General features: G+C 40.5%; 1 protein-coding gene across 8 annotated transcripts in view; it reads right to left on the reverse strand.

Moving 5' to 3' along the window:
- Positions 1-26,184, reverse strand: part of KTN1 (kinectin 1) — a 233,443-nt gene that overhangs the window by 32,815 nt on the left and 174,444 nt on the right. For 6 of the 8 annotated variants that reach the window (XM_082275742.1, XM_082275737.1, XM_082275736.1 and 3 more), the window contains exons 27-37: positions 25,660-25,728; positions 22,411-22,448; positions 20,088-20,178; positions 18,089-18,154; positions 17,341-17,381; positions 16,117-16,207; positions 15,960-16,037; positions 14,859-14,896; positions 14,125-14,215; positions 9,761-9,847; positions 607-696 (exon numbers count right to left, since the gene is read on the reverse strand). In XM_082275742.1, coding sequence (XP_082131868.1) covers positions 607-696; positions 9,761-9,847; positions 14,125-14,215; positions 14,859-14,896; positions 15,960-16,037; positions 16,117-16,207; positions 17,341-17,381; positions 18,089-18,154; positions 20,088-20,178; positions 22,411-22,448; positions 25,660-25,728 — 780 coding nt within the window. The remainder of the gene's footprint in view (positions 1-606; positions 697-9,760; positions 9,848-14,124; positions 14,216-14,858; positions 14,897-15,959; positions 16,038-16,116; positions 16,208-17,340; positions 17,382-18,088; positions 18,155-20,087; positions 20,179-22,410; positions 22,449-25,659; positions 25,729-26,184) is intronic. The other 2 variants (XM_082275738.1, XM_082275740.1) reach the window with 2 other exon arrangements.

Genomic DNA, 26,184 nt, shown 5'->3' on the forward strand with positions numbered 1-26,184 from the left:
CAAATATTGATGGATTCACATGGTTTTCTACAATAAAAGCCAGCTTAACATTTAGAGCCGGTTCACACTGAGGCGACACGACTCCTTACTACTTCGGGGGCGACTTGTGCATTACCATGCACCACGACTTCGGAGCGACTTGCACGGACTTCACATAATGGAAGTCTATGCAAGTCGCTCTGAGGTCGCCCCGGTAGTACAGGACCCTTTTTCTAAGTCGGAGCGACTTGTGTCGCTCCTATTAGAACGGGTCCTGTAGCAGTCAATGGACCGCGAGGGAGCGCGACTTGTCAGGCTGACAAGTCGCGCTAGTGTGGACCGGCTCTTAGCTGCACTGACCCTTAAGCCGCCCATACAAGACACAAAATCCATCTGGTTTTATTGATTGACTGTCGGGTTTATCCCAAATGATTTGTGCTGCCGGCTATAGCTGGTGGCACTAATCATTGTGTTCTGCTGGCATGGAAGCTCCCTGCTGGCAGAACACAGTAGCGTTGACTGTGTTGATGGGGGGAGTTGAGCAATTTTCTTTCCTTCCCCCCCCCCCCCATAAAGGAAAGAAAAAAATGGTATAACTTATGGCCTGCATTAACCTGGACTTCTTACCAAACTGGAAGAAACGGACACATTTGGGAAGATTTTCTGCAGGATTTCTCGTGCTTCCATTTCCACTGTGTGCAGGTTCTGCTGTTTCTCCTACAAGAAGACAAGATATCAGCCGCCTGTTACCATGCAGGTAAAATACTGAACGATTCTGGACAGAGATGGGAGTAAAGGCACTAATACACATGTTATGTTATGTTGCAGGGAAATGGGAAAATAAAATCAAACAGACAGAGTAAATTACATTTCACATGCAAATGGAGTCTAAGGATTTCAGTTTTTTTTTTTTTCTAATAAATTTTAAAGGAAACCTGTCATTGAAGATACCACTGATTTCCTCGCTTACTAAAATGCTATTTTCCTGGCTGTCATACTTACCCTGCTGACTTCAACATTCTGAGCTGCTGACCCAGAAATCATATGCGAATACGGATATCCAACTTTTCATTTTCATCTGCATACCTGTTGTAACTCAGTGACTTAAAGAACTGGGGCCAGAGGGTGAGCATAACAGAGGGTAACTAGCATTTTCAAAAGGAGGCCAGGAAACCGTGCGAATATTTCTCCTATAACAGGTTTACTTTTAAAGACAAATCCATTCATTCTAGCACCCTAGATATAAGATGCAAGCAGTCAGTAGTAATCCTACAAAAACGTATTCACAGCACACAGTATTTTTGTGATGTAAGCACCATCACAATTATGTAAAGTAATCCATGAAACAGTCCAGGGCAACAGAACTATTGTAAAGACAGAGAAGGCCATCGTTCAGCAGATGGGAGTCCAGAGAAAGGTGCAGCCAATGGAGAAAGCATGGGCTTAACGCTCTCACACTCCTCCCCCTTATGACCCCCCCCCCCCACCCCTTTACTTGTGTTTTATACTTGCCTACGCTGAAGACTTCTAAATAGCTACAGCAATTTGTAGGGTCCTGTCCTCCACGCTAGGCAGCCCACAATGTAGAGGTGATGCATAATACAAAGTAAATGTAGAATGCCATAGCCCTTCCCATCACTCACAGTATGTCCTCATTCTTCTTGGTTAAAGAGAACCTTTTTTTAGTTTTGTACTACTAGATGCTTCACAGAACATGGAGAGAGAAAATCTCCCAAATTTTGGCTCTGTTTAAAGTGTTACTAAACCCAGGGCCCTGCATTCACTATATCCGGTCTCCCACAGTACACAGAACATGGAAATGCAATTATTTTAGTAAATATAGACTGCTAAATACCTTTTCTCACCAGCAGTTAGAGCAGTCTTGTGACTTCTATTAGTGTCCAGCCAAGCACTGGTAAAGCTTGTAGGAGGGGTTTTCTGGCTGTCCTATGAGACTACATGACCCCTGAGCCTCTGTCTGGACAGTGCTGATTGGCCCTGTGCTGATTACATGCACTCTTCCAAGAAAAAAAAAAACCTCTCTAGCAATACACACCAAACTTAGCATGTGCAGAGTGACTCCATAGACTCTGTTTTTAGGAAATTATCAAGGGACAGTGGAAGGAGGGGAGGATCAGAGAAGACAGGATCAAACACCTTTTTTCCACAATGCAGAGGAATAACTCCTTAGGTTCCACGGTGAGTATAACCATCATGCTTTACCACATATACAGATTGATTTTACTGTTGTGGGTTTAGTAAAACTTTAAAGTGATTGTAAAGTATTGTATTTTTTTAAAATAACAAACATGTTATACTTACCTCCTCTGTGTAGTTGGTTTTGCACAGGAAGGCCCAGATCCTCCAATTCTCGGGTCCCTCTTCGCTGCTCCTTGCCCCTCCCTCCCGTTGAGTGCCCCCACAGCAAGCAGCTTACTATGGGGACACCTGAGCCAAGCTGCAGCTCTGTGTGTCCATTCAGACAAGGAGCTGGTGTTCGGCCCCGCCCCCCTCTCTCCTGGCTGGCCAACTGACTTTGATTGACAGCAGAGGGAGCCAATGGGAGATTCCCGGATGGCCGAGGGACTCGTGGACATCCCTGGATAGAGATGGGGCTCAGGAAAGTATTAGGAGGGCTACACACAGAAGGCTTTTTATCTTATTGCAAAGAATGCATTAAGACAAAAAAACCTTCTGCCTTTACAACTCCTTTAAGTGATGCTGGGCCCTTTATACAACACCGAGAACTGAGGAAATCTTGTGGCAGAGAAGTGGACTGCCCTTCTGCTAGTTCTAAACTGATGTAAGCAGCTGCTGCTTTAAGCTTTATAGGAAAATAAATAAAGGTGAGAGCCAAAGGACTCCAACATATAGTGCAGCAATTTATTGATCAATTAAAATCACATAAAATGCTGCAGCATGAATAAGACAATCCAATAAAAAACAAGCAATCTTGGCCAGGCTTACTCTGATGGTCGCCTGAACCGTGGCGTGACGTGGAAACAGTGGTGCGATGTCAGCACGTAGGCTCCTTCTGACGCATTTTGTGCAGGTCTTCATATTTTATAAATACATTTTTGCGCTACTTTTATATATATAAACCCTATTTTCCATCCGTGTGGAGGATCGGATCAGATGAAAACAGACAGGTGGTCCGTTTTCATCCAATTCCCCATAGAGGAGAGCGGGGATCTGACAGGTCCATCTAAGCACAGAGAGCAGAGGTAGACCTGTCATCCGCCTGCTCAGTGGGGATCAGCGGATCGATCCCCCGCTGAGCATCACAAAGTTTGCCGGGCGGAAAGCCCGTGTGAAAGGACCCTTAGGGAGTGCAGATGTATTGCTTTTCAGAACTGCCGGCTCTTGACTTTTTCCTTTCGTCCACAAGAGTATCTTACATATGCTAAACTCATTTTACTTAAAAAATGTAACCCTTTTCCCCAACTTGTAAAGCTGGCCATACATTAAACAAATTTTGTATTCAATTTCCTTTAGATTTACCTTCAACTATGTAGTGCTAGGGCCTGCCTGATTGCCTAAAAACTGAAAGTGTTTAGGTTTGAGCTCCTATTATATGGTTTTGGTAAATCTAAAAGAAAGTTGTGCAAGAAAATTGTATAATGTATAGCCAGCCTAATTCCAGAGAAGATTTGGAATTTTAGATCATCATCGAATAGTACAATCAGAGGTACGGTGCCTTGAAAAAGTATTCATACCTGTGGAAATTTTCCACATTTCGTCATGTTACAATCAAAAACGTAAACATATTTTATGTGATAGACAAGAAAAAGTGGCACATAATTGTGATGAAGGAAAATGATAAATGGTTTTAAAAATTGTTCACAAATAAATATCTGAAAAAGTATGGCATGCATTTCTATTCAGCCCCCTTTACTCTGATACCCCCAACAAAAATCTAGTGGAACCAATTGCCTTTAGAAGTCACCTATTTAGTAAATAGAGTCCACCTGTGTGTAATTTAATCTCAGCATAAAAACACAGCTGTTCTGTGAAGCCCTCAGAGGTTTGTTAGATATCCTTAGAGAACAAACAGCATCATGAAAACCAGGGAACACACGAGATGGGCCAGAGATAAAGTTGTTGAGAAGTTTAAAGCAGGGTTAGGTTATAAAAAAAATAACCCAAGCTTTGAACATCTCACAGAGCACTGTTCAATCCATCATCCGAATTGGAAAGAGCATGGCACAACTGCAAACCTACCAAGACATGGCCATCCACCTAAACTGACAGGCTGGGCAAGGAGAGCATTAATCAGAGAAGCAGCCAGGAGGCCCATGGTAACTCTGGAGGAGCTGCAGAGTTCCACAGCTCAGGTGGGAGAATCTGTCCACAGGAAAACTATTAGTTTTGCACTCCACAAATCTGGCCTTTATGAAAGAATGGCAAGAAGAAAGACATTATTGAAAGAAAGCCATAAGAAGTCCCATTTGCAATTTTCAAAATGCCATGTGGGGGACACAGCAAACGCGGAAGAAGGTCCTCTGGTCAGATGAGACCCAAATTGAACTTTTTGCCCTAAAAGCAAAACGCTACGTGTGGCGGAAAACTAACTCTGAACCCTGAACACACCATCCTCACCATGAAACATGGTGGTGGCAGCATCATGTTGTGCGGATGTTTTTCTTCAGCAGGGACAGGGAAGCTGGTGGGAAGATGGATGGAGCCAAATACAGGACAAGCTTTGAAGAAAACCTGTTAGAGTCTGCCAAAGACTTGAGACTGGGGCGGAGGTTCACCTTCCAGCAGAACAATGACCCTAAACATACACCCAGAGCTACAATGGAATGGTTTAGATAAAAGCATATTCATGTGTTTAAATGACCCAGTCAAAGTCCAGACCTAAATCCAATAGAGAATCTGTGGTAAGACTTAAAAAACTGCTGTTCACAGACGCTCTCCATCCAATCTGACAGAGCTTGAGCTATGGGCAAAAATGTCACTCTCTAGATGTGCAAAGCTGGTATAGACATCCCCAAAAAGATATGCAGGTGTAATTGCAGTGAAAGGTGGTTCTACAAGGTATTGACTCAGGGTGGCAGAATACAAATGCACGCCACACTTTTCACATATTTGTAAATAATGTTGAAAACCATTTATCATTTTCCTTCCACTTCACAATTATGTACCACTTTGTGTTGGTCGATCACATAAAAACCCAATGAGATACATTTACATTTTTGGTTGTAACAAGACAAAATGTGGAAAATTTTAAGGGGTAGGAATACTTTTTCAAGGCACTGTATCACTTTTTTTTTATATCCTAATGCAATCAAAACTAGTTTTTACAAAAATGGCACCATTATTAAAATGGGAACAGAAACTTCAACTATCCTTAACTGATAGGCAATTGCCAAACAGCTGTCATGAGTGACCATATCCATCCAGAATGTATAAACTATTGGGAGATGGCCCAGAAGATGGCGCTATATAAAACCTCCCTACACGGTAGCTACATTTTCAGATTCTGGCAGCAATTCTCACTGGAGGAGTTGCGGACATGTGGGAACACTATTACATGTTATGCGCTTGCCCAAACTTAAGAACCTTCTGTTCCGCCTTCATTCCGGCATTACAAACTATTACCGAACCCACTCCTGCTCTGGCTTTACTTTCCATGGGAACTGAAATCTTTCCCTTGCCATTCAGAATTGCAGGTTTTTTGAAGCTACTAAATTAACAAACACCTCTAGATATCTGCACATTATACATGTTCCCAATGTTTGGTTTGTGTTTCCTAGAGACAGTCTCTAACATTATTAGTATGATAAATGCAGCCAACACAAAGTGCACTTTCAGTTTTACCCACAGCTTATGCCAATGACCCTCCACCCAAATCAAAAAAAATAAAAAATATTCTTTTTTTTTTTAAAGCACATACACACACACACAAACGCACATACAAAGGGGAAAAAAATGAACAGATCAGCATGCCCATGGAACGAAACATAGAAATACAAAAAAAATCTAGTGTCAAGAAAGGACAGAAAGTGCAGAGAAAGACAAATAGTTATGATTTAAAACTGTTATCATTGTAGCCAATCACGGCTTTGCTGCATGTTAATCTCTGCTGTGATGAAGCATTAAATGAAAAGTATCCACAACTTCATCACAGTAACAGTTAACAAGTGTGCAACGGCTCCATCTGCTGCTTTAACCAAGTGTCTAGGTGGGAGGAGCTACATGCTGGTTCTGCCATTGGTGCAACAATTCTCATCAACAAAGCTGGATACTTAAATTTATAGAAGTATCTCAGCTGCCAAAAGTATTCATTAAGGATAATGCAAAGCAAAAAAACATGTAGAAAAACTACAAATTAACAAAAAAAAATTAAATCTCGCCAACTCTGGCATTGCCTGCCCTGCTCAAAAAAAACAAACAAAAAAAAAAAACATATATATGCTTCCATTCTTCACCTAATGCATGCCCTAGACCAGTGATGGTGAACCTTGGCACCCCAGATGTTTTGGAACTACAATTCCCATTAAGCTCATGCACACTGCAGTGTAGTTGAGCATCATGGGAAATGTAGTTCCAAAACATTCTAACTATCCTGGTGAGCCACTGACCTAAAGCAGGTGCACATCAGGTGTTGGGAAAGCAGACATGCACACATTTGTTCTGAGTTGCTGACTCAGTAAGTTATAAAAGATCATTTTCACAGTCCTGGAAAACACACCTACAGAAATACACTCTATTACCAAAACCATTGGGACGCCTGCCTTTACACGCACATGAACTTTAATGGCATCCCAGTCTTAGTCTGTAGGGTTCAATATTGAGTTGGCCCACCCTTTGCAACTATAACAGCTTCAACTCTTCTGTGAAGGCTGTCCACAAGGTTTAGGAGTGTGTCTATAGGAATGTTTGACCATTCTGCCAGAATCGCATTTGTGAGGTCAGGCACTGATATTAAAGAGAAGGCCTGGCTCACAGTCTGCGCTCTAGTTCATCCAAAAGGTGTTTTATCAGGTTGAGCTCAGGACTCTGTGCAGGCCAGTCAAGTTCCTCCACCCCAAACTCGCTCATCCATGTCTTTATGGACCTTGCTTTGTACATTGGTGCCCAGTCATGATGGAACAGGAAGGGTCAACCCCAAACTGTTCCCACAAAGTTAGGAGCATGCAATTGTTCAAAAAGGTCTGGGTATGCCGACTAAGAGGCCAAGCCCAATCTCTGAAAAACAACCCTGCACCATAAACCCCCTCCACCAAATGATTTGAACCAGTGCACAAAGAAAGGTCCATAAAGACATGGATGAGAGAGTTTGGGGTGGAGGCACTTGACTGGTCTGCGCAGAGTCCTGACCTCACCCCGATAGAACATCTTTGGGATGAATTAAGAGCACAGAATGCGAGTAAGGCCTTCTCGTCCAACATAAGTGCCTGACCTCACAAATGCGTTTTTGTAAGAATGGTCAAACACACTCCTAAACCTTGTGAACAGCCTTCCCAGAACAGTTGAAGGTGTTATAGCTGCAAAGGGTGGGCCAACTCAATAATGAACCCTACGGACTAAGACTGGGATGTCATTAAAGTTCATGTGCGTGTAAAGGCAGGCGTCCCAATATTTTTGGTAATATAGTGTATGTTAACAACAGCAGCTCCCATGTGTTTACATCCTTTTAAAGTGGAAGTAAACTTCCATTGATTGTTTATACCTATAGGTAAGCCTATAATAAGGCTTACCTATAGGTACTGTAAATATCTCCTAAATGTGCACCGCGTTTAGGAGATATTTGCATTATATGCAGCCGATGATGGCATTGGCCACTTGTGCCGTTTCTTCAGAGCCCTGTGCTGTGACTGGCGGCTCCCGCATGCATGTGCGGGAGTGGTGTCACACGGCTCTGGCCAGTCACACAGGCGGTTCCACTGACCCGGCAGGAAAACTGGTGAAGATGGATGCGGCCTCCAGCGGGGACAATGAGGGCTTCGTTTGCAGGTAAGTTTCACAATATGCCTTTACTTTGCAAGGTCAGGAAAAAAAAAATGCCTGAGCTGCTGATTTTTGCCAAAATGGAGGTCATTCTAAGCATTTCCCTCCGTAGTATTTGGAGATGTGCAGAATCCTAAAAAGAGGCTTCAGTCTTCCCTGGTACAATGAAAATCTTCTGAAAGTGGCTGAAGTGAATAACGCACAGTTCAGATCACAATAGACCAGGTAAACTCCTAGATTTTAGCAATATTGCTGTGTTCTGGATAGTATTAGAATTTTTTTGAATGTTTTTTACTTCCTGTCTAAAATGTGAATTGTGTTTTTAAAATGCAACCAGAGAAAGTGCCTTAAATTGTTTTAATAGTTGCCTCTTCTGAACATCTCCACAATGTGGAAGAGGGAGAGGCAGCACTAGGAGCTCATCAGGTGAGTGAAATGCAATTACATTGGTAAAGAGCTTGTTCAGCGAAGGACCGAGCACAGGAAGGAGTCATAAAGGGAAAAACAGGAAGCGCCACCTGAGTGTAGTATTAGTGTAAATGGTTTAATAGCTAAGACCTTTCTCCACCCCAGCAGCCCGTGGATACAGTTTGAAATACGCCAGAAGAGACACTATACACCAGATGAGCAATTTTTAACTTCTATCTGGTGAGTGTTTTGCAATTTGCTATTAAACCATTTACACAAATACTACATTTAGGTGGTGCTTCCTGTTTTTCCCTTTCTTGCTTCATCCCACAGAGCCGGCTTCCTCTGAGCATAGCTGCCACCATTATGTTTTATTAGAGATCTATATTTTTCATATGGATTTTATACTTTAGTTGCATTAACTATTAACTATTTTAAATGTGCATCATTTCCGGATTTTCTGTCTTTGCGCCAGTAGTCACTGTATTTTTTATGAGTCATAAATCTGCTGCTGTTCCTTCACTGTCTAATCGTAGACAAGAAGGTGACCTAGCGGTGTCGCTAAATTGCAATAGTGAAAAGTAGGCTCACCGGCTTGGCTGTGCTGTGTGAAAGAGTTGTGTAAATCTCAGGATTGGAAGGACAGAATAAATATCCTTAGGCAGGTAAAACAAATCCCATGTATGAATTTCAACTGTGTATTTAGCCGCGTTCAGCCGTAACCTAACTAGATCTACTCGCAGTTACATTGTAAAACTAATCTAACCCTGTAATGAAGAAATCTTCTGAAGCCGACCCGATCCAGTCTCCAGCGGCGGATGGTGTGTGCAGGAGAGAACCGACAATGCTGGGGAATGCCTGGGAAGTGACGTCACCCATTTGACTTACTATGGGGCTTCTGTTGTCGGCTGCCTCTCCTACACCCACCTACACAGCTCAGAGCGGCAGCAGAACAGGCAAGTATAGTGATTTTGGTTTTACAGGGGTAGTTCGATTAGTTTTAAAATGTGGCTGTGAGTAGATTTATATAGTTAGGTTATGGCTGAACTTTTACTATACGTATAAAATTTGTCTATGTGGGGGGGAGAAGGGTAGATGTTGGTCCTAGTTATTTTGCAATAGATATCAGTCAGTAATCCTTAGCAAACTAAGCTGAAAAAATAAATAGAGGACACCAAATGCCATTTCTACAAAAAATAGTAATTGTCTTTGTTGATCATTGGCAACATTGCAATAAATGAGATTTTTTTTTCGGGATTTACAAACTAGAATGGAAAAATCTGTATTAAAACTGTTGAGATTGTCACTTTTGGCAGTATCAGCATGTAACTGTCCCATGTAAAATAGACCGGGTTAAGCACCAGAGTGGCCGTACACTATACAATCTGAGCTATGTCCCCACCAGTAGCATTACAACCTTGGCGGTCTTGTTGACTCTCTCTTGTAGCATTTTTTCAGTTGATGCCAATGCCTCCATTGCTTTCCAGTTTTTCTCCCGAAGGTCCTAATTGTTTTTAGAAAAAGTTATTTCAGCGACCCATAAACTACAATCAATTCATGCTTCATTTGGTTATTTTCATTCTGAAGGCAACTTACTGGAAAGAGGCCTCTTAACATTACCAGCTGCCCGAAAACTAGACTCTACCAATCTTACCAGCAGATACACTGGATGCAGTTTTACACGGCAGCGACTATAATGATCAACCAATGCTCAGCATATTATAGCAACAAAAGCAAATGCCAATGTTCTATTGAAATTTGAAACGCTACTATTGGGGCTCTGCTGCCAACCTTGACCAGAGGAATTGACTGTAGAAGAAAGGTTCACAGATGGACAGAGCAGAAACCGACCCACCAAGGAAAGAAACAAAAATAAGGCCAGATTTTTGTTCAACAAATGACACAGTCCAGAGCACATTTTTATCAGTGGGGTTTGTCCATGAAAACTGAAACTATGATGAAGCTTATCAGTTTTCATGTTTGAAAGTAGCAGTGGGTGGACCCTGGAGCCCAAAAAAATAAGTGAAGCAATCAGCGATCATTTTAAATTAAGAGTCAGTCCATACAAAAAGTGATATTTTAGTTAGAAGTGGAGTCTGGTGGGCCGAACCAAATCTGCGCCTGTAATTTTGAGTGTGCCCAGCTCTACCTGCTGTATTCTACATAGTATAAAATACAGGGGTGTCCAACCTGCAGCCCAAGACGACTATGAATACGGCCCAACACAAAATTGTAAACGTACCTAAAAACAGTGATTTTTTGAATTTTTAGTAAAAATGCATTTACACTTAGCGAACACATGCGGCCGAAGAAAAAATTTAAAGTGTCTCTTTAGTGGAATATTATAAGTTTTATCTTCCCAAAGAAAATCGTCTCACACTTCACAATCACTCCTTATTTATGTCATCAGTCCTCAGCAGCACCTTTATTTGTAAGCAACTATTGCCAAGGATGAAGCACATGAAGGACAAAATTAGGACCAAAATATCTGATGAGCACCTTGAGAATTCATTGAGAATCGCTACTATATCTATTAAAACGACTACATCTATTGAACGAGATATTGATGCGTTCGTTTATCAAAAACATTGTCAAATAGCAAACTAGTTTTTATGTTGCCCACTTTTTCTTTACCCCCTTGGCAGTGAGTGTACACAAACATGTGGCCCCACTGGACTGGGCTTTTTTTTTTTTTGTTTTTATGTGGGGCCGCATATTTGCATATCTGCCTTTGTACTGGGAGCGCGCCACACTGCAGGCTCCCAGCACAGAAAACTGGGTCTCACAGAGAGCCCCGGGCCCCATACTAACGATCGGGACCCTGAACTTACGATTTCGGGTCACCTGATCGCTGTGATAGCCTCCGATTGGCTATCATAGTGACCAGTCACTGTAAAGCCTGCCCCCCGGTGTTTTCGGGGGCAGAGAGGCTGAATGGAGGTGAGAGAGGCATTGTATCTCTCTGCTTACAGAAAAAAACAAAAAAAACACACAAAACCACGTGTAGCAATAAAAAAAATAAAAATGAAAAAATACCTAAATCAAGATTTGTTAAGGCTTGGGTCAGGGTCAGTACTATTTTGAAAACAACAAGAGAGTGGCGATTTTGGCTTTGAGGAAGAGGGTCCTCCCTCGAAACGCGTAAGCCACATCAGGTTTTGAGGACGCCATCACGCTATCCAGCAGTAGAGAAGTGTCCTGGAAGCGAGCGGTGCGCATTTCCTATACGCTTGTTCATATGCTACATTTGTGAGTATATTGTACGCTACCCTTCTTTGATTTTAATAAACTTTTAAGTGGTAATGCACAAGGTCGGTACGCCCTTCTCTTGTTGTTTTCTTGTAGTGCCTTTTGGATACCCTTGGTCCTGAGGGGGGGCAGCAAGACCACTTCATTTGTGTCATAAAACCGCCTAGAAGAGTGTGTGCATTTTAGGTAGGCTAAAAAAAAAACAAAAAAAAAAAAAAAACGAAAAAACAAAAAACAAAATGGGCACTATTGTACTACGGGTACAAACAACAAGGTAAACATATGTGGTATATCTGCGATCGTCAGGAGCAGGAGAATATATTTTGGGTAGTTTTTTGGTGGAAGGTTATGGTAGTAGCAAGAAATATACATCTGAATTTAAAAAATTATTTTTTTTTTTTACTATTTTGGGCCAGTTTTCCTTTGATAACAAATAAATAAATCAGGAGATATCCATTACCATTTACTACCAAATGTAAGCCCATTTTGTCCTTAAAAAAATGCGGTATAATCCACCTGGATGCACAAAGTAGTTGTGATATGTATGGTTTTACTAGCACATGTCAAAGTTACAAAATTGTGCTTAGGCATTAAGATTTGTTTTACCCTTAGGCGCAAAGGGGTTAATAAAATATTTTACAAAAAATTAAGTTTTATTACTCAGATAGGTACATTATCTATATCCGCGATTGTTAATTTGTGATCTGTCCAACTTTTTCTGCTCATCAGCTATCATTGTTCGTATATTTTATGTGTGACCCAAGACAATTCCTCTTCTTCCATTATGGCCCAGGAATTTCAAAAGGTTGGACACCCCTGATTATAATAAAAAAAAAACCCAACAGAGAGTTTGATTACAGGCCCAGTCGGTATGCAGACTCAGAAATTCCCAGAATCCCTAGACTGTCCAAGATAAGGAATGGTGAGGTGGGTCCAGAGTGGCATCTCAAAGAAACTGAAACATCAGTTTTAAATGGACTGACATTTTAGAACTGGAATGAAAGTTCTATGCATCCAGTAAATAGTGAGGGAAACTGTAACTCAAGGGGGAAGAATACCAATGCTAGTGATGGGTGTAGAGAAGATTGTAAGTTACTGCTGTATGATTTTGACAACATTGGTTTTCTTCCGAACAGTCCACTCCGATGTAATCACTGCATGTGATGCTTGGAAACATCTCTATTTTTCTGATGGTCGGGGTATAAATATCTGGTGTGTGATATGTATACAAACTTGGCATAAAAATCGAATTTGGAGCACCACTTGTAACTGTCGAGTTATGAATGGGAACCAAAAAAAAAATCATCATCAGTCTTTTACAAATGCACATAAAAGTCAAAAACTGCATGGATTTTTCAGTTTTAAAATAAATGAAACCAAATCTCCGATAGTTGCGGGTGCATATGGAGCTTCACCGTCACTTTAGAAAAAAAGGCAGCAAATTAAGCAAAATATATGGCAAACCAGCAGCATGGGATCAAATACAGAGGTAGAAATAGTAAGGACATGATAGAGAGCTGTGAAGAAAATCTGCAGCAGCCATACTGTATTTCAATGATGTATGCAGGGAAGCGTCTCCTTGTATTCACCTACAGAAGCCTGTAACTATACAAGGCTTCAAGTAGAAGGTTTTTTTTTTTTTTTCTTTTGGATAGAGTGGACAAGCATTAGAATCACTGTCAAGATTTTACTGCTGCAGTTTTACCCTCACTTTATTGTATAAGTGAGGAAGCGATGGACCTCGTCAGTAATAGGAGGTCTATTGCAGCTCAATCAGTGAAGAGTCGTAGAAATGGTCCCGTCAAAAGTTGAAGAGTCACAAACCATTGTTTAGAGATGCACCGATACTGATACCAACACACAAGTACTTGTACAAATGCTCTGATACCTAAAGCCGATACCTCTGCAGTGCAATTTGAGCTCATAAAAAAAAAAAAAAAAAGATAGGCTCATCCGCACTGCAAAGAATCACATGTGATTTGAACAGGAATGCGGGGTGATTTCTGTCCGAATCTCATGCAGTTTCCCCACCGCACCTTTGAGAACCCAGGCTTGTCATAGGGACTTCAGCCTGGGTTCACACAGGAATGAAATGGGAAATCGCATTCCTGTTCAAATTGCATGCGATTCTTTGCAGTTTGAATTGAGCCCATTCATTTTGCATGGGCTCAAATCGAACCTCAAAGGTATTGGCGATACCGAGTACAATAATTTCCCTTTGGGATTAATAAAGTATTCTGAATCTGAATACTTGACCTAAAGAATCAGTACTTATACGCGCCAGTAACGTCGGTAAAAAAAATGGTATCAGTACAATGGTATCCCTACACTCGATTTTTTCTTTTTTGTTACTGCCAGGCCAGCACTTCTCATCCATTGTCACAACTCTATCAGTAAAAACAGACAGATTCCACCACTTCCACTCTACTCCAAACTGAAAACAATGCCCAGAGTTCTTCCTTGAAGAAAAAAAAAGTACTTCTAAGCACTCTGTGGAGGGAATAAAACGCCGTCAATTTTTGTGGTACTCACATTATTCTTCTTTCTTTGTTGCTCTACTGCAGCTTTTTGAGATTCCACTTCCCTTAACAGCTCTGTTATATATCTGTCTTTTTCTACGAGTCTAAAAGCACAAACATAAATTAGATACCAACAAATACTTAAAATTATGATTCCACTAAATAAATATGGGGTCCATACTTGATTTGTATTGTACTGTTCCCTAAGGAATTGGCTTAATGTGAGTAGAGCTGCTGTACACCTTTTTCTCATGGGACTGTGGGATCTGACCCATATAGGAGAAGCAGGCTGCCTCTCTCCCTGTGCAGAGCAAAAACACAGTCCTAGGGACTATTTTTGTTTTGGTTGCACCTAGCGTCCTTCTCCTGTGGGTGGCGATATCAAACCTTTCCGTCATGAAGATCTAGCTGTATCCTTCAATGATTTCAGAGAAAAGGATATATATATATATATATATATATATATATATATATATATATACTGTTAGTGCGAGAGTTTACACACCAACATTAAAGCTATTTTAACTGTTAAATATGTGTATATAAATATTTAAACAGCTATCAGTGAATTGGCTCAATTTCCTCCAGCATTGTTGTGATACAATATCAAAGAATCCCAGAGAAAATGGGTGTACACCCATACACTAAACTAATTCTCTACTTCTGTCAAGCTACCAATCCCTCTTTAGTCAATAACAATAAACCGGTATTCCAATAAAATTACAAGGTACAAGCTAATAAACTTACGCTTTTAACAACTCTTCACTTTGAGCAACTGATGAAACCTGAAATGGAAAGACATTAGGTAATGACAAATTTGTAGTCTAATTCAAGAAAATGTGCATGGATACGCCATTACTACACGGTGCTAGAGTGCCTAAAAATAGGTTGGTGGAAGGCCAATACAACTGTCTAGTGCAGTGTTTTTCAACTTCTTTTCAGTCAATGCACCCTTTAGAAACTGCGCACAATCCCAGGGCATATCAGTCTAAGGGCTCTTTCACATCAGGTGGTGCAACAGAGCACGTGCTTTTTTTGCGTGTTCGCGCACGTCGCATTTTTTAATGGGCGCAAACATACATGCATTTGCTAGATGCGTGGGGGTGTCATTAAGAAATAATAGCACACACATGGGACTGCACATTTTTGTGAGGTACAGGAAAGCATCTAATTTTGCATGTGTTACCTCACTGCACCTGGTGTGAACAAGCCCTAAAATGTAGTCTGTGAGGCTAAGTTCAGTGATCTTGGTTTGTGAATCCAAATTCCCCTTTCTAGCACAAATCTCCCCCCAAATTCCTATTCCTAGCACAACCCCCCCCCCCTCCCCCCAACAATTCCTTCTCCTAGCACAACCCCCTTCCCAGCACACCCACTCCTAGCACAAACCTCACTCCAATCCCAACCCCCCAATCCCCTCTTCCAGCACAACACTCACAAATCCCACCTCACCCCCCCAAATCGGCCCTCCTAGCAGAACTGAGGGCTGTGCTCAACTCCTGTGCAGTGTGTGGCCTGTATTTGGTAACTCCCGGGAAGTGCGACACTGCAAGGAAATAGAGCGCACAGCTCTCTCTTCCTCCCTGCAGCTATGAGTACTACTGCTGGCAAAGCAGAAAGCTGTAGTGCCACCTGACATGTCCTTACCAACTGATGCCGTCATTAGTTCATAGGACATAAGCTAGCAACCCGCACAGCCGTTTGCTTTGCTGATAATACAGTCTAGTGGTCTCTACATAACAGTACTTCATATAAACTGTAATAGAAACACATCTTCTAGGCTACACCTGAAGCTCTCCCTAGTGTGAAACATATCTTTGCATTGTCCATATGCTATGCCTTACAAACCTGTTGTAACTGTTGATCGTGTATTTTTTGCAGTTCATTGGCCTGAATTTTCAGAATTTCCTTTTCTTTTTTCAGACCCTGTCAAAGAACATATATATTAAACAATGAAGAAGTGGCCAGGGATGACTGAAAAAATCCAGCAGATCTGCCACATTACCGTTAGTTCCTGAGTTGTGCCTGCGATGCTCTTCTCTCGCTCCAGTATTGTTGCCTCCATGTCCTTTATTCTTTGCTCCTGCTGATCCACTCTGTGCAAAATTTAAAAGAAAATGTATTTGTGTATTTAATACTAAGGAATCTATCTCTGCAATTCAGATGAGCAAAAAGAAAGAAAGGAACTAAAACTCAAACTAAGGGTGGTGGGAGACAAAAAAAGTACAATGAATAGGGTGTCCCTAGCATATTAGTTTCATGGTGCCAAACCTCCTCCTGGTCTCTAAACTGAGACACAATAAAAAGGAAATTATCAGCACTAAAAATAAATTCCAACTCCAGAGTCTTCCTCCCTGCCCTCATTTGCTAAAAAGTCCTTTCATCTTTATTAAACACTTTGTTCAACTGCTGCCTTGCAATGTCCATTCCGTTAGGCAGTATTCCTTAGGCCGGCCTTACAAGGTCTGTACCAATATTGGGTAGTTAAATGTAACAAGTTGATCAATCTATCAACTTAGGCACAACCAACCTGCTGGATTCACTGCCGATTATCGCAAGAGGCTGCTAAAGCCACTAGCAATAACCCCTGTCTTCTCCCACCAACCCCAACCGACCAGGAGAAGACAATGTCACGGCCAGACAGATTCCCCTGTCAGCGCTGTCTGTGCTGATAGAGGAATTGTGCAGGAAAGAAATTTGCACCGTCTTTGGCCAGCCTTACTTTTGTTGCCATTCCCAATTACACTATTTTCCTCACTAGTCCCTTTGACACAAGTCTATTAAACAGTTGACTTCTGTCATGGAAGCCCGCACACCAATACAAATTTAGCTGATCCCTGCTGGACTGGCCAAATTCTGATCAGTATACGGCCATCTTTACTTATGGGAGATTGCTTTTAAAGTTGACATACACATCCAGAAGACATTCAATAAAGGAGAAAAAAAAGTCCAAAATCTTCCTAACAGGCTGAGAAAACTATGTGCAATCAGTGTCAGGAATTTATACCTTTACATACATTTATTGACTATAAGAAATGGAGACAGACAATGTATCCTAATATTACCTGTCCTTTGTCTAGGCTGTTAAATCATTTCTAATTTTTCTTTACTTGTGACTGCCAAACGCTATTATAGATTTAAAATCAAATACAACATTTTAACCATTATATCAATTATAATACAAACATGATGACATTGCACAATAATGCTAACTGCGGCCGACACTTACATCCTCTGAAGGTTCTGTGCGTCTGATGACCCAGAATCTTGCTACAAATGAGACACAAAAAAATGAAAAATTATTTGAAAAGCACAATTCTGTTGTAAACAATATTTACAACAAATTCATTTTGTTAATATATAAAATGCAAATAATCTAAATTGAATTTCTAGCAGGCGAAATTTGCAAGAATGAATACAATAGTTACTGTTCACTTTGGTATCAAGCTTTCCATCATAATATGAAGGGCGAGTGCACATGTGTGCCTCATATGTAAAAGAACCACATTTTCCTCATGGGTGCAGCAACAGAGGAGGTGGTGAATGTCACTTTGTAGGTAGGAGCAGGTCCTTTATGGTGCCTTACTGTGCACATTTCCAGTTGATGGTTTTATACTCAGTGCAGGGTTTTATTAAATGGGACAAAGATCTGCCAGTCTTAGCTAAAAAATGGCAGCAGGTGTTTAGGATGAGTTGTTGACTGGCTGCTATATATATTTAATACTTTAAAATACCCAGCAGACACTTGGATATGGACAACATGGCATTATTATTAAAACTATAAGTAAACCTTTTTTAGATTTGGATAGCGTGGATAGAACCACTGCCAGATTGTTATTGTTGTGTCCCCGAAGATTTACTCTCGCCAACTGTCTTCATCACAAATGTCACCAGAAATGATGGGGTAAATCCAAAATTTTGAGTTGAAGGAATAGAGGAGAAATCTTCCCATGGGGTAGGTGAATAGTTTTTCATACCTGTTGTAGTCTGTGCTGGACTTCTTCAATGTGGACTTTCAACTGTGAACACTCCTTCTGCAAACCCTATTCAAGCAAAGATCACCTAAACAGTTAGAATATATACAGTACGTAGGAGTGCAACATACAGGGTAAACATGTTCTCTGGCCATACTTGCTAAACTAAAAAGCTCACAATATTATAATTTTTCTTTTTTTAATTCTTTTTATATTTTTAGAAACCTAAAACAGAAAAACATTTCAATACAAAACATTCACAAACACTGGTATTAATCCTGAAATATAAATAAAAGAGAAAGAAAAAAGGGGAACCCCAAAATGGGCTACCATCTACCCCACTGCATACAGGAAGTTTCCATCTTTCATTACATTAAAAAAAAAGAAGGGAAAGAAGATATAGGATGGGCTTTAATAATTGAAGCACAAACACCTTCTCCATTCCGCATCTCCTAACAATATTTAAAAATTTACCCTATCTCTCCATCCATTCTCCTGCCCAAGAGAAAGTAAGTGCCGGTTCACACTTATGCGCTTGTACTGCGAATGCGATGCGTTCTAAATAGTCTCCAATCGCATGCATTTACAAAATACATTGAATTCGTGACGGTAGTTCACATCTATGCGTTGCGATCCAGATGCGAATGTGATGCGATGATAAAAAGGGTTTTTGCGAGTTTACAGCGTTGCGTTGCGAATTTAGTCTCCATAGACATCAATGTAAATCGGTCTGGACTCGCATTATCAGTTCAGATATGTGAGAATTCTTATGTGCGAATTCTTATTTTTTGTTTGATTTTCCCCTCATTTTCCCCTCAGCTCCACCCCTCCTGAGCTTAATCAACGCAATCAAATTTTCATTACAATCGCGCTGGTACTATTGAAAAACACAAGGTAATCTCGCACTGCAAATTCGCATTGCAAGCGCATAAGTGTGAACCGGCACTAAAAGAAAAGAAAAAAAAAAAAAGAAGAATGGGGAAAAATTACACACAGGCCCCCAACCGTGAAATTAAAGAGGTTGTAAACTTTTTTTTTTTACACCCTGCAAAAGAAAGACATAATGAGCTAGTATGCATCGCATATTAGCTCATTATGCAATACTTACCTCAGAACGAGCCCCCGCCGTGCCGCTCACTCACCTCTATGACGGGCGGCATGTCTAGTCGCCCGTCTTCCGGGATCGCGGCATCCGGCCTTCTGATTGGCCGGAGCCGCGGTGACGTCACTCCCGCGCACGCGCGCGGGAGCCGACAGTCACGGCACGGGGCTCTGAAGGAACGGCACGATCGGCCGTTCCTTCAGAGCGCATGCGCCAGTGACGTCACTGGCGACATGTAAGGTAAATATCTCCTAAACGGTACATGTTTAGGAGATATTTACAGTACCTATAGGTAAGCCTTATCATAGGCTTGCCTATAGGTACAAGTTGTAGAGGAGGGTTTACTTCCTCTTTAACTTCTATGTTACTTGGGGGGTAGGCCCTAAGGAAACTGTTGCATATTAGCTGGCACCCTGATTCCACCCTTACATACCGTGTTCCCTTATCTATCCACCCATTCCCTCCCTCCCCTGTGAAGAAAAAATAAAACATATTGGATATTGATTAAGGGGTGGGCCCAGAATTAGCAGCCTCTAGCCCCATGTTACCTTTACCCCCCCCCGATCCCTCCCTCCCATGAAACCCCATTGAAGTGTACTATCTCAGTGAATACAATTTAAAATGCTCACATTCTAGGAGTCACCACAAGAAGATGGCACTCTACGTATCTGCTGCCAGAACATTCTAGAACCCAAATCTGCACAGGGATAAACATGCATCTACATGTGACAGCACTTGGCCCTGGCAATGGCTGACAAGGGAGTGTCACATGCTCACCCATACCCCAAAGTACCAGATATTTCTCAGGGCTCTGGTAGCAGGGAATCACAAGGAAGAGAAGTAATGTTTACCTATACATAAAACAAACCTGTCACTTTGCCTAGTATTAAACACAATCACCTCAATCTGCCTTTCCTTCTCAAGAATCAATTTCTCACGTTCATTAAACCGTTCTTCCACCTTTTTTAAGGCCTCTTCTTTTCCCTTCAACCTAAGAAAAAAGGCAGTAGATAAGAAAAAACAGGCATGTGTTTAATTCTCAATGAACTGCAAGAATAATGTAGAACTGCAAATGCACACAAACAGAAGAAAAGTTGGACAATCTGATTATCAGATCCTGTTATGTTCAAAAGAATCATTTTCTGTAAAGGAGAAAGCCAACTCTTGTCCCAACATTGCTCTGATGTTACAGAGTGGTTGGCCTCTTCCTGGAGAGCTCAGCATTTACACCAGGCAAAAGGCATAGTGCGCGGTTTTATTACCTAGTACAAGAAGCTATAAATGTATAGCTACATATAATAAAGTAAAAATACTATATCTTTACTTATAAATTTCAGCTGCTGATAGGCCTCTAAGTTTATAGCTAAACTGCTGTATACATGTCCTTCTCTGTAACTTTATTACAACAAGAACACTCCAGGTGCTTACAAAAATATTGCAGCCAGGTTATTAATGAACTCAATTTAATGTATATTAAAAAAAGACAGTAAGTATCCAAGGTGGTCATAATTCCTTAAAATCCCCCCGTATAGCAGCACTTCAATGGGTGAGGAAAGGCCACAACTAGGAGGCACTCAGATTAGGCTGAATGCACATGATCCGACAGTGAATGTACTGATGAGCTATAGGAGAAGCTGGATAGCAGCTCTTGAATCTTTTGTTACTGCCTCAATGTACATTCAGCAGGCTGGGGATGCTCATCTGCTGCAGTGAAGGGTAAGGATCTGACTATGCTGCCTGGCAGGGCCAGGTTGCCAGTTTAGAGTTACAGAGGAGGTCTAGACCTAGCATTATTGCTCTCGCTCTGACGTTCACGGGAATACCTCACATATGTGGTTCTAAAGGTGATCGCGTAGTGGATCTGAAAGTCCGACGCCTGAGTAAAAAGAAAATACCAGGGTTATGGCATCTAGCTGCAACCATAACCCCAGTATTTAATGTCAAACAAATTACGTATTTTGCCAGTTAGGCGGTCAGCAAGTGGCTAAATTCACACCAAACTACCAAAAAAAAAAAAAAAGATTACGTTGTCAGTACAAACCAAATAGATACATTTTAGAAGAGGCCAGTGGTTTTTTTTCACCCACATGTAGTATATCTTTGGAAGTCTAGATCCTTGCAGTGGTCAGTTTCATAGTAGTAAAGACTGTACTGCAAATGGACTGGGTACAGTTTTGAGTGCCTTTTATTAAGGTGTGTGTAGGAGTTGAGGACAGGTTTGGGAAACATTGCTTTAGATGTTAATTTCCAATTTAAACTGTGAACTTACCCTTTTTAAAAAATGTATTAAAATGGATTAAACGTCAACTAAGTATTTCCATTTTTGCAGCCAAAATGGGATAACACCTACTTTATATTTGTTACGTTCTCTTTCGCATTGCCATAACTTTAAAAACAAAAATTTAAAATTTGCAGTTTCCCCTTTTTTTTTTTTTGGATGCTTCTTTCTAAAAACTCCAGTACTGAAAATGCTACAAGTTCTCCTTGTTCATTAGGGGGGCTGGAGAGCTGTGTTTGCATGAATGAACTCTGTACTATGCTAGCAGAACTCATCTTATCAGTTGTAAACTAGTTTTGACCACTGTCTATCCTAAAGCCTAGTACACACGATCAGAATATCGTACATAAAAAAATTTTTATTTATGGATTGTCTCCATATTTGATAGTCATTTCTTTTGCATGTGTGCGCTATTCTTTTTTAATATACATGTTGCTTGGTCCATAGCTGCACCGGCTTAAGATATACATGTTCAGGGCTTCTGTCGTATGAGAATTTTCATACTTTAGTGACCTATTCGTTTACGATATGGAGACTAGCATGCAAGAAAAAAAACAATGTACGATCATTCTACCGATCATTCATTAGACCATACTAGGCTTAACAAAGGATTACAGATTTACAAGCTGGTTTCTCTATTGCATATTAAGGAGGAAGCCCACCCTTTCCACTAAAGCCTATCTATTGGGATTGATCCCATTGAACTTGTTGAGAAATGCTTGCAGTCAGCCATGACACCTTCACCTAACATCTAAAAAGGTAAGAAAAATTTTTTTTTTTTTTTTTTTTTTTTTTAGGTATGTTGTGTGAATACTAACACAAACATATAGTTGGGCTCTCTCAACAAATGTAGCTGCAAAGGGGATATATACTTTTAACCTGTCTATAGCACTTTGTCTTCCTAATTACATTACCAATAACTGCAGAAATCAAAGTTATACATACTGATTTTGAAGGTCCTGAACTTGTGCAATACTGGAAACCTGAAAAAGAACAATGAAAAAGGTCAAAAAGGACAACATAAGAAAATGGAAATCTTAGCGCTTACAGAAGAACTTCTGCCCTAAAATAAACTTTTAGCATGACCTAGCCGAAAATACCCAGTAAACTGTTTACCCTATCGCAGGTGAAACACTGCCCAATCTGAGTGGCACTCAACACAGATCCTTTATTGAAGGAAAAAAAGGGGGGAGGTGTATGGCGCTGCCAAAAAGTGCTGATGTTTCTGTATGTCCAAAAATAGGTGTTAAAAGTATATGATATAAATCACCACTATAAATAAAGTGTCCAGTGCATCGTATGTGTATTCCTAATAAATATGTGCAATACTGTAGGATAATTCAACTCTGTAGATGATAAATATTTGTGCTAAACTGTGAGGAAAGGTGGATACAAAATTGGTGTGAATTGGTGTGTATACAGTATGGTAAGAAAAAATATAAAATGTATGGAATATACCAAATATAAAAAATAAAAAAATAATAAAATAATAAAAAATATAAAAAGTTGGATCCACTTAAATCTACAGCCTTATAATCGTAAAATACAAAGCATCAAGTATGGCATAAATAAGGTGCACAGTAGGTATATAAATATTATGGCAGCAATAGTACAAGAATAAATAAGTCCGTAACACCTAAGAAAGGCAAATAGTCCCACAATGCTAAAAAAACTTTTCCTAAAAAACAGGGCAAAAAGGTGACTTGAGTGCAGGTGTTCTGATGATAAATATTAAAGGTGCTCAGGTATATGGTGACCATTCAGTGCTCCCCGCACCCCTTGGACTGCACGGAAGTGCGCTACTATTGCTATTTTTTCATGCCACTACCCTCTATTCGTTTGTGAGTACCTAATTTTTAATCTTTAATAAAGTATTTTAAAAGCGGTACTACTCTATGTGAGCCTTCTTCCCCCATATATCGGTACACCTTCGGACCCTAATACCAAGGAACCGGGTTTACAAGATTCGGGCAGATAATTGGACCACCCAACCACTTTGATGGTCAGTGGAGGAGACCCAGGATTATAGATTCAAGGCCTGATACCCCTGCAGGGGTATATAGCTCTGGTGAGTGCGGTCCAAGGGGTGCGGGGAGCACTGAATGGTCACCATATACCTGAGCACCTTTAATATTTATCATCAGAACACCTGCACTCAAGTCACCTTTTTGCCCTGTTTTTTAGGAAAAGTTTTTTTAGCATTGTGGGACTATTTGCCTTTCTTAGGTGTTACGGACTTATTTATTCTTGTACTATTGCTGCCATAATATTTATATACCTACTGTGCACCTTATTTATGCCATACTTGATGCTTTGTATTTTACGATTATAAGGCTGTAGATTTAAGTGGATCCAACTTTTTATATTTTTTATTATTTTATTATTTTTTATATTTGGTATATTCCATACATTTTATATTTTTTCTTACCATACTGTATACACACCAATTCACACCAATTTTGTATCCACCTTTCCTCACAGTTTAGCACAAATATTTATCATCTACAGAGTTGAATTATCCTACAGTATTGCACATATTTATTAGGAATACACATACGATGCACTGGACACTTTATTTATAGTGGTGATTTATATCATATACTTTTAACACCTATTTTTGGACATACAGAAACATCAGCACTTTTTGGCAGCGCCATACACCTCCCCCCTTTTTTTCCTTCATTCTCACTATATTCTTAGGAATATAGTATAAAGGTAGGCTGCAGCCAACATCAAATACTAGAAATCTAAAATTATCCTAAGCGCGGATTTTTTACATTTCACAGATCCTTTATTCCCTTCACTTGGGGCAGATACCTACTTGGGGTGCTGGGGAGATGAGGAATCTGCACAAGACTGGCTCATAGTGCATAATGGTAAGACATGGGAATAGAAGTCAGTGCTCTCCTCTCCCCTCTGCTGACCTTCTTTATGGAGGAGAAGCTGATTTAATTTTCCAGCAGGACTTGGTGGCACCTGCCCACACTGCCTAAAGTACCAATACCTGGTTTAATGATCATGGAATCACTGTGCTTTATTGGCCAGCAAAGTCACCAGACCTAAACCCCATAAAGAAACTGTGGGGTATTGTCAAGAGGAAGAGAGTCACCAGACCCAACAATGCAGACGAGCTGAAGGCCACTTTCAAAGCAACCTGGGCTTCCATAACACCTCAGCAGTGCCACAGGCGGATTGCCTCCATGCCACGCAGCATTGATGCAGCAATTCATGCAAAAGGAGACCAGACCAAGTATTGAGTACATACTATACTGTACATGGACATACTTTTCAGTAAGCCAACATTTCTGTATTAAAAATCATTTTTTTTTTTTTATTGGTCTTACGCATCGTTCAAATTTTCTGAAATACTGAATTTTGGGTTTTCACAAACTGTAAGCCATAATCATTAAAAGAAAGAAATGCTTGAAATATATCACTCTGTGTGTAACGAGTCTTTATAAAATATAGGAGTTTCACTATTTGAATTGACTGGAATTAACCTTTTTATGATATTCTAATTTTATGAGCTGCACCTCTAAGTAATGCGAGTGCACACTAGATCATAAAAAATGACCATTATCTTTTATTAACTCTAGAGTTTTAAAAACAAAATAATTCATGGAGTGATGAGGCAACATCTGATATACAGCACTTCATATATGCCAAGCTGTACAGAGCAGAGTCAATGCAAGAGTACAAACCTAAAAAGGCAGACTTCAAGTTAGATTTACCACTTTGGCTTCCTTCAAAAGATAAGCAGCTTTATATATCAGGTCCTCTGCAAAGCTCCTGCTGCCTGGCACCCTTCCAGCCCTGAGCTCCCCTCTGAAGCATGCTGGGAAGTTGGAAAATACCTACAGACGTCTATAAGCCTGACTTCTTCAATCAGCATGCTGCAGAGTGGATCTCAGGGACTGGATGCATTCCAGGCACTGGATACTCTGTAAATTAATTTTTAAAGCTGCTTATTTACCAAAAAATACACCTAGTCACTGCAGGCCTGAAGACTCTGTTTACAGCACAACTATGGAATCATTTCAATAAAGTAGAGATTGGGGTGGGATCACCCTCTCTAGTGTGGCCTGATCCCACTAGGCTGGCTACCCGTTTGACGAAGAACCCTCACTAAGATCACTCTGAAATCTGTTCATTGTCCAGCTCTACTTTAGCTCAATAGTTTTGTAAGCTTGTTACCTGTTCAGCCTTTTCAAGCTGGCTGTTTCCTAAAGCTTTCTTCAGTGCTTCTATTTCTTTAGTCAATGCCTTGACAGCAACAAAAACAAGACAAATGGGAGACAAGACCACAACACTATGGTACACAGAACAAAACTGCATGCATGAAAGGTTTGTGTCCAGAGTCACATGAGAATGGATGGTGAATTTTATTTCAAATCAACAAAACTAACAGCAATCCAGTCCCATAATGCTCTTAGCAGGTAATGCTGCTGCATATTACAAAGACCAAATGGTGATAAGCAAATTGATTAGGCACGCAATATTCATGAGCCATGCATTATGCATTAGATAGGAAATCAGTGTACAAATATTTAAGGGGACTGCAATTATAGAAGAGTGGGTTACTATGATACATTTTATTTAGCTGTTGCCTATAATTTCATAGGGTTTAAAACACAATTTCCATACTGCTGTGTGATATGGCTTGGTTTAGAAACAAAGCCATGAGATCACAATATCTGTGTTAACATGGTGTTCAATGGC

Source organism: Pelophylax lessonae (genome assembly GCF_965119305.1).
Source record: "Pelophylax lessonae genome assembly, chromosome: 13".
In the NCBI taxonomy this organism is placed as follows: Eukaryota; Metazoa; Chordata; class Amphibia; order Anura; family Ranidae; genus Pelophylax; species Pelophylax lessonae.